The 9,629-nt window shown below is 43.5% G+C and overlaps 1 protein-coding gene across 3 annotated transcripts; it reads left to right on the top strand.

Moving 5' to 3' along the window:
• The first annotated feature begins 1,131 nt into the window (after positions 1–1,131).
• On the top strand, positions 1,132–7,715 carry TXNDC2 (thioredoxin domain containing 2). 3 transcript variants are annotated; one of them, XM_072828707.1, is made up of 3 exons: positions 4,744–4,821; positions 4,937–5,101; positions 5,450–7,715. In XM_072828707.1, the coding sequence occupies exons 2-3, from the start codon at positions 5,011–5,013 to the stop codon at positions 6,751–6,753; spliced, it is 1,395 nt and encodes a 464-aa protein (XP_072684808.1). In that variant the 5' UTR covers positions 4,744–4,821; positions 4,937–5,010; the 3' UTR covers positions 6,754–7,715. The 3 variants fall into 3 exon arrangements, 2 of the variants coding, with proteins under 2 accessions (XP_072684808.1, XP_072684809.1); XR_012032274.1 differs by lacking the exon at positions 4,937–5,101 and having other exon boundaries at positions 1,132–4,890; positions 5,450–5,588; XM_072828708.1 differs by lacking the exon at positions 4,937–5,101 and having other exon boundaries at positions 4,753–4,821.
• Positions 7,716–9,629: the final 1,914 nt, after the last annotated feature.

Here is a 9,629-nt window from a genome sequence, read left to right as displayed (position 1 = left end):
TCTTCTAGTTAAACCCCTTCACAGGTGCCTGTTCTCGGAGCTGACATCACTGCAGCACGAGCCACCTGCATGAGGGACACCATCCTCACCACCCAGCATGGCCCTCGCCTGGTTGCTGTCCCGCCTATTTATGGAAAGTGCTGGTGACCCGCTTCTTTTGTGAGTCTTTTTTTTTTTTCTTTTTTTTTTTTTTTTATTTATGATAGTCACACACACAGAGGGAGAGAGGCAGAGACACAGGCAGAGGGAGAAGCAGGCTCCATGCACCGGGAGCCCGACGTGGGATTCGATCCCGGGTCTCCAGGATCGCGCCCTGGGCCAAAGGCAGGCGCCAAACCGCTGCGCCACCCAGGGATCCCTTCTTTTGTGAGTCTTATAAATGCAGAGCATCGCAAAGATCACTGCAACAAACCCACGTATGTGTGCCTACCATCCAGAATTAACCAATATTAACATTTTATTTCTAAGCATTTGTGACATACTTGCACACATATATTTAATTAAGCAAAATGAAATTGAATAGAACAGACAAAGCTGAAGTCCCTTTCAATCCTTCCAGGCCTATATCCCTTCCCCTTTCACCTACTCAAAGCAATTAGTATAGTGACTTCTGTGTATAGCGTTGAGCCAAGTTTTCTCTTGATTTTGTATGTTTACATATGTAAATACACATATATGCATATGCATGTATACCTAAATAAATGGTATTGTTTACATTTTGGAATGGAAACCCCATTTTATGGTGTGGGTTTCCTCATTACAATAAAAGCCCTAAAGAGGTAGCCACAGGGCCTGCTCACCTATTTATCCCTAGTGTAGAACATTTGTATCCTGTGTAAATACTCAACCACTATTGCTGAACTGAATGCTATCTGCTAGTATGTTATGAAATATTATGAAGTGGTGTTAATTGGTGTTTTCACTATGGTGAGTGCACACACATACACACACACCTATGCATGCACTTGGCTTCACAAAATAGTTCAAATAGCATTTCTCTGGCCACGGAGCTCCTTCTGTAAGGAACTCCTGTTATCTCTTCCGTGTGCTCTCCCTTTCGCATGGCTATCCAATTCCCCCCCCCCCCCCCCCCCCCCGTCCTGCTCTGGCTCCCTCTGGCCATCAGAGCCCAAGCCCTTGAGACCCTTGGGAGTCTGCCAAGACTGCCTCATACTGCTGTTGCCACCAAAGGCATCATGGCAACACCATCCAGCTGAGTCTTTCTGAGCGCCCACTCTCTGGAACTCTAGATACTCAGAGAAGACAGTGTACACCCCACGGAAGAGGAGAACTTCATCTCCCCGCCCCCACTGTTGATTCCTCAGTTACAGCTGCTTTGTTTGAGGTCCCCTTCCTGCTGTACAGGATGCCTAGGAGGGGTCTCTCTTCTTGCCTCACTTTTCCAGAATGCTGGTTCTTTCTTGCAAAATAGTCATGAAGTCAGAGTAGCTCAGAGTAGCCCAGTGCTTTTAGCTCCATGCTAGCAGGGCGCCCAAGGACCCTCGGCTAGGGTTTTAGACTCTACAAACAGAACTTCCTTCTGCTCAAACTTGTCATCTCTTGTAAGAGACACTGCTGACACCGTGCTCCATGCACAGCTTGTCACCTCTATTCTCAAATGACTACTTACTGCAAACACCTGCGTTTCTCTCAGGTGGCTGCAAGGACAGGTAAAGCACATGTACATGCGCTTCTGCTTAGAAGTGCCAGGCTTGATGCCCCTGGAAAGAGCACTCAGAAGGAAGGATCACTTGAGGTTTGCCTGTACCTACCCCAGCCCCCAGTGGGAGTGGCCCTGAATGCTCACAGTGACAGCTGGCTTGATTCCCTCCCCACTGCCCCACTCGGTGTCTCCTGAGATCACCTCCTAAATAAACTACCTGCACTCAAAATCCTGTCCTAGGTCTGTTTCTCATAGTTTAGTTAAAGTGCATTATTATCTCTTCAGTGATCAAAAGAAACAAACTGTTGACACAAAAATCAGCGTGGGGATCTTAAATGTATATTGTTGAAAGAAGTCAATCTGAGAAGGCTACCTATTATAGGATCCCATTTATATGACATTCTGGAAAAGGCAAGACTACAGAGACAAATCAGTGGCTGCCATGAATTTGCAGGAGGGTAAGCGCTGACTAGGTGAAGCTCCAGGACAGTTTTTAGTGCTGTGGAACTGTTCTGTATGGCACTGTAGGGTACTACCCATTTGTCAAACCTATAGGCTTCCGCAGCACAGAGTGAATCTCAACATATGTGAATGTGGAAAATTGATCCAGAGGACAGAGGATCCCAGAATGAAATGCAGAATGTGACAAAAGAATACACCTATTACAGATATATGGTACAACTTCACTGAAGGGTGGGGGAAAAGAGAGGCTGGCCTGAGTAATTTTGGAAATGACTAGAAATGATAAGACTAAAGACAAAAGATACCATACATAAGCACTGTGCTCTAGGGGATGAAGTTGTTAACCATGGAAGGACAGGTTAACTAACCTGAAACCATTCTACACGGGAATTGAACAAATAAGTAAATGCATAACAGATGGTGGGAATCAAGTCACTTTTGGAATAAAGTTATAGACAAGCTTGGGAGAAAGGCTACAGTGAACCATGTGGTACTGAATTAAAGTCAAGGACATCAATCTGAACTCATATTTAGCTTAATACAGATACTGATATAGAAATAACTATAAATTTGTGCACAGGTTAGCTACACCTATGTATAGTTCCTAGTTATGCTCACTGAGTCTGAAGACAATGGCACCCAGGATCAACGTGCACACTTGGCTCAGATTATGTTTTCTAAATACCTTTTTCCAATAAAAGGAAGCAGGGTCATGAAAGAAATGGATGATTCTAGGCATATAGTGATAAATCTATAGAAAGAGCCTACAGCATCTTGTAGTGCCAAAAAGTAAGGAAGTGCTCAACAGACAAAACTACAGGTATGTATGCATCAAAAGGACATAGGAGCCATCTGAACGAGTTCTCAATGGCCAAATTCGGAATAATTTGAGCAACAAGTAAATTTCATAGTACTGCATTATAATCCAAGGTATAAAATACATGTCCAGGGACACCTGGATGGCTCAGTTGCTTAAGCATCTGACTCTTGATTTCCGCTCAGGTCAAGATCCCAGGGTTGTGAGGTCAAGCCCTGCGTCAGGCTCTGTGCTGGGTAGGAGCCTGCTTACAATTCTCCCTCTCAAGGGGCCCGTGGGTGCCTCAGTGGTTGAGCGTCTCTCTTCGGCTCAGGTCATGATCCTGGGGTCCCGGGATCGAGTCCCACCTGGGGCTTCCCGTGGGGAGCCGGCTTTTCCCTCTGCCCGTGTCTCTGCCTCTCTCTCTGTATCTCTCATGAATAAATCAATTAAATAAATTTAAAAATATATTTTCAAGAAAGCATACATTTTGTGACAAATTGAATGAAAATTATTCAGAGGCATCGATATTTCAAGTTGCTTAGAATCCATCTGAGTTGCAGAATGAAGGGTAGAAATAATTGGAACCGTCCTGCCAAATCTAAAACACAGCTCAGCTCTCCCACGGATAAGTGCAACAGGGTCACAGTCACTTTTATGAAGGTGTGCAAACAGAATGTGGCTTTTAAATTTTCCTACAGTGTCTCTATCTTCTTCATGAGCTTTAGCTCAAGGGGATTTGAGGAGAAATGGTGAGGGTCAGGATTCAATCTGTCTGTTCGTGAAAATTCAGCCTGCTGCACACTTTTTCATTCTGGTAGCAATTCGTTCTTTCCAATTACTCCCTTTTTGCCATGATATCTGGGTGCATAGGGCCATGTGGCCTGATTGTGGCCCAGCCCTCTGCCTCTGGTTTCCCATATGAAGTGGCTAGTCTGGCCTGGGCTCTAGATTGAGGACTGCTGAGAGCCACTGGTCCCATCTAGGGGCTGAAACACTATGCTTTTACCCACTGGTCGAGCCTCTGACTCCAGTCCTTGCCTCTGGTCACAAATCCCCCTTCATAGTGGCTTCTTTTATCTTTCTTGAGGCCCCTGTAGGTCTGATGGTCTTCCCAGGACACTCACAGCCCCACTCCAGGCTATTCAGGATTTCTAGATCCCTGGCATGTGCTCAGCAGGCTGCAGGGCCAGGAGCCTGCCCCAGGTCCAAGAACCCAGTCATGCCCTTTGCCAGGGGCCCATGCCACTATGTTAATGTGGAGTCCACAGGATGTGGGCGCTTCCTGGCCTCCCAGATGGAGCCCAGGCAAATACTCCTCTGCTGTCAGCTTCCCTCTGAACACATCTAACCTGTGTATCCATGCTGAGGTTTTGTTCTTGGAGTGGGGAGGCCAGAACACATGTACTTGTTCTTTAGGATCCCTGTCTATCTGGATGGAAGATGGGATGTTTTCATTTCTTCTCAGGGAATTTTCTGTGTTATAAAATACTCCCTTCCAAATATCCCAAACAGGACATCTGACAGTCTGGCAGGACTTTGTAGAGGAGGGTAACATGGTTAAGAGGAGACACTCAGAGGGTTATGGTGGGTGAGTCAGAAAGGGAAAGCTGGAACTGCAAAGTCCTAGAGGGAGGTTGTAGGAAAGTTGGTTTCAAGTTACCATCCTTTGGCAAACAGAACAGTTCAGTGTGGTATTCAGAGTGTTGGCCTGGAACCTGCCCACCTACAAGCTTTGTGATCCTGAGGAAGTTACATAACTTGTCTAAGGCTCAACTTTCTTATTTGTAAAATGGGGATCATAATGGTACTTACCTCAGTGGTTTGTTGTGTTATAGGAAATAATGCCTGTGAATGCACACCAGGCACTGGCCACAGGCCAACACGCAGCAAGACCATCGTAAGTAACCAAGGCTGTCATAAAACTCTCAAATACTACTGCTGTGAGTACCAAGAGGGTAAACCAGCTGTAAGTACTACCCAACTGTAAGTTGTTACTCATTTTATGATGTTAGGTTGGAGAGGTTGGAAAAAGTTGGAGGGTATGACCTCGTCTTCACTATGAGACACGCATGAAGTATAAGCAGATATGGACAAGGAAATGGAGGTGGAGAATGATAGAGCTGGAGCCCCAGAAGAACCAAAAATGAGGCCAGAGAAACAAGAAAAAGCCAATCAAGGTGATGCTAATGGTTAAGTGGAAGGGAGGAGGGCCACCTTAGGGACCTCCGTACTTGGAGTACACAGCAGTCTTGAAGCAGAGGAAAGTTGTAGTTTAAAAAAAAAAAAACAACAACCCCACATAAAGATACATGTAATCACATGCTGCCTGGTCTTCTGTTGAATGTGATTTTTCCAAGTTCATACATCATTTATAAAACTACATTTGTGGCTCTAGGAATGACATTGCTCTTCCCTGGAGGAGATGCTAGGAAATTTTTTTTGTTTATTCTTTTGCATTTTAAATTTATTTATTTATTTATTTATTTATTTATTTATTTATTTATTATGTATTTATTTTTGTGCAGAAAGTCCATTGTTACAGGGTCTGACCAGCCACGTGACTCCCTTGGTCCCAGAATTCTTGAACCCAGCACGTATCCAGGAGAAGGCCTTGGCTCATCAGGTCAACAGCATACAGCACAAGTCTGCAAAGGAGTCCAAAGGTCCGCAGCCCAAGGACATATTCCTACCTGTATGGGGTGGTAACAGCTTCAATTTCTCAGCAAAAACCTTGCAGCCTGAACAGGCTGTCATCCCCAATTTTTCAGCAAAAATCATCTCACCTAACCAGGCTGATACCCCTAATTCTTCAGAAAAAAATATCCCACTCAAGCAGGCTGACATCTCTGATTTCTCAGCAAAACCCATCTCACCCAAAGAGGGTAACACCCCCAGTTTTTTAGCAAAAATCATCCCCCCCAAGCAGTCTGATACCTTCAATTTCCCAGCAAAAACCATCCCATCCAATCAGCCTGACACCCCCAATTTTTCAGCAAAAACCATCCCCCCCAAGCAGGCTGACACCTCCTATTCTTCAGAAAAAATTATCCCACCCAAGGAAGGTGAAATCCCCAATTCCTCGGAAAAAAACATCCTGAGAAAGGATGACACTACATCTACTTCTTCAGAAAAAAACATCCTGCGCAAGCAGAGTGACACCACCAAATCACCAGCAAAATCCATCCTGCCTAAACAGGGCAGTAGCCCTAAGTTCTTAGCAAAATCCATCCTGCCCAAACAGGCCAACACCCCCAAGTTGCCAGCAAAAACTCTCCAGTCTAAGCAGATCAATAGCCCCAAGGTTTTAGCAAAAAGCATCCTGCCCAAGCACGGCCAAACCTCCAAGTCCTCAGAAGAAAACATACTGCCCAGAGAGAGTGACATCAAGTCCTCAGAAGATACCATTCAGCCCAAGGAGGGTGACATCCCCAAGTCCTCAAAAGAAATCATCCAGCCTGTAGAAGGCAATGTCCTGAAGCCATCAGGGACAATGGAACTCCTGGAGGTGGACTTGGTGAAAGTGATCCTGAACAAGGAGGACTTTGAGTTGGCGCTCAAGGAGGCCGGGGAGAGGCTGGTGGCCGTGGACTTCTCGGCCACCTGGTGTGGGCCTTGCAGGACCATCAAGCCCCTTTTCCGTTCCCTATCCTTAAAGTATGAGGATGTAGTGTTCCTGGAAGTGGATGCTGATGAGTGTGAGGAGCTGGTGAAAGACCTGGAGATCATTTGTATCCCAACCTTTCAGTTTTATAAACAAGAAGAAAAGGTGGGAGAATTTTGTGGCGCTGTTAAAGAAAAACTTGAGGCAATCATTGCAGAATTAAAGTAATTGTGGCTCCTGAAAGCACCGTAAATAGCTAGTCATAGTATGTGATTTTATTTACCAAAAAGTTGAGGCGTAACCAAAAATGTATGTCTGAGTAACACCTGTTCATAAATTATGAAGTATTAACTTCACCTTTTCAAAAAGTAGTAAAGTACTAGGGCATATTGCGACCATGTATTCATTGGTAGAAAGTTGTGTTATTAGAATTTCCTTTGGTGGAGATTAAGAGTCCACGCATCTCCTATTTTTTTTTTTATCATGATTTGTTTTTGGAACTCACCCTTGAAATTCAGTTCATTTGGTGTTAGTGGCAACATTGGAAATTTAGACAGTTCTTCTGTAGAAGTTCATTATTTAGAGATGACGAAGACTTCCCTTCTCACTTGGGGTTTCTGATGAGACACTTTGGGAAATAATGAATTTGAAAGATTCACATTTCATACCTAACCTCCTCTATGTACAGGGAGTGCTATGGAGGCCTCAGGAAACCCCATGGGCTCACCAACCCTGCGTGAGATTTATTGGTGGCAGAATTGAGACCAAGGCCATGTTCCCAGATCTCAAGGGCAGGCCTCTTTCTACTAATCTACTAATTTCCACAAAATCTGAGACAGAGCTCCTAGCTTCTGGTTTCTCAGACTGAGAGCTTTATTATTCAGGTCAAAGTCAGGGCGATCCTCAATGCCATTATGACATCAGCTCCCTGGTGGCAGAGTTCCTACTTTGTGTCCTGGTATCTGGGTTTCTGAAACCTGCTCCCAGATGTCTCAGGGCCAAAAAGCCCAGGTCTGGGTCACAAGATGGTGGCTTGGTCCAGAGTTTCGTATTTTTTTTTAAATGTATATGTGATACACACACATATAACCGCATGTATTAATGTATACAATTTGATGAATTTGGACACATGCATACCCTTGATGTTCATTATCACAGTCAAGGTAATAAACATACCCCTCACCTCCAGAGTTTCCTTGTGTGACCTCTTTTTTGTTATGGTGGTGATGGTGGTGGTGGTAAGAGCACTTAACGGGAGAGCTAACCTCTTAAGAAAATTTTCAATGCACAACACTGTGTTGTTAACGATGGGTACTTAATCATACAGCAAATCTCTAGAACTTACCCATTCAGTATAACCAAAACTTTTACCCATCGAACAACTCATTTCTCCCCCTGTCCCTCATCAGCCATCATCCTATCTTCTGCTGGTCCAGAGTCTTTTCAAGAATTTGGACTAGTTGTCTTCATTTCAAAAACCAGGATTCCCTTTAAACTTTGAATTCTTCTAGTTTTTCTTGAAAAATGATAAAAATCTGGCAAACTGGGCTTTAATACCTCAAGAAACCAATAATCTTAAAGGCTGAGTGGCACTGCTTCCCATTGGTGGTGAGGAACCTGGCTGGCTTCCTTTAAGCAGTGGAGTTATAATCCCTACCTTAAATCAACCGCAGGAGGGGGCTGTCCCCGCAACTCCTGTTGTGTGCCTACTGATTCCCATTAGTAGTTCAATCTTAGGCCTCAGGCCTCATCTGAGCCACGCACCTAACAATAGAAATGCCACACATACTTGGACTTTTTTCCAAAAACATTTGGAATGACCTACAAAAGTCTTATTGATAAGGCTAACAAATTCATGAAAATGAATAAAATGTCAACGGAGGCCTCATATAATCACTCTGTGTGAGTGGCAGATTTTGTTCTGAGCTTCTTAGCAGCGTGGAGGGGGCAGAGGGTGAGAAATGGGAAACTCAGACACCCAGATGTCATTACTCCAAAGGCTAAAACACTGGAATTTGAGAAATGAGTCAACAATTTCCCATAAGTAAATTCTGGAATGAAAATTTTCACCTGGGAACCTCTGGATGAAGTCCTTGACAGTATGTTTTATAATAAATTCAGAAACAATTCTCATATAGCTGTTTCTGCTAATAATCTCTCATGAGAGCCAAAGCTATGATCATAAACTACTTTTCAAAGAGAGGATTTGGGATTCAATGTGCAAGTATGTAGCTTTTGATTTTCATATAAATGGACTTCTATTAATGAGCCATATTTCTGTTCTTTTCATCTGGTAGGGAGACCTTCTTCTGATTGTTTCACTCAGATGTGTTCTTGTTTTCCATATAGAACAGGATGGTTTCACTAGAACTTTATCTGCTTAGACATTTATGAATTAATCCAACCCCTCTGCTACCAGAGCCCTGTAGTTAGCCTACAACACTTTCGACTGTGTAATTTGGAGGACTAGGGACCCCAAAATCTACCATTAATGAATTATACCAACAACTATTTCTGGGACTGGAATATTGAAGGTGTTTGCTTGGGTTTTATTTTGGTTTTGGTTTTGTTTTTTTATCATAGGTCTTTATATTTAGGTTACTAAGTGATGACATGGACAACAACCTAAAGAAAACCCCTGAAAATAATTGTGATAGGTTTTTCAAGTGGTTTGATAACATTACTGATGTAAATCAAGGGAGGAAGGCAAAGCATACCTCTGCAAAGGCAACTCTGCAGGGCCAATATGCCGCGGAGCAAGTGTGCGGCTCACTGACAATCTAATTTGATCCAGGGATAAAATCTAAACTACCAGAGAACTGATTCATGTCCTTCAAACTACCCACCCTAAGTACCATTTCTCTGGACTGTTGGATTATAGTTAGTCACCAGGTCAAAGTTATGTTCCCTGGTACAAAGCTTGAGTATGGATATTCTGTTTTGTTAAATAAGAATCATGCACTTAAAAAAAATGACCCAAGCAATTGTCATCACCTCTAATATTGAGCATGAAGGAGAAATAAGAAGCCTTTCTAATGAGAAAGAAAATTCCAGGTAATCATATTGGCTGTGAATGATGATAATATAAGTAGAGTCCTAACAAG

This window comes from Canis lupus, chromosome 6, assembly GCF_048164855.1.
Source record: "Canis lupus baileyi chromosome 6, mCanLup2.hap1, whole genome shotgun sequence".
Lineage (NCBI taxonomy): Eukaryota > Metazoa > Chordata > Mammalia > Carnivora > Canidae > Canis > Canis lupus.
The sequence above is the reverse complement of the archived record's forward strand: the minus strand, read 5'-3'. Positions and strand labels throughout refer to the sequence as shown.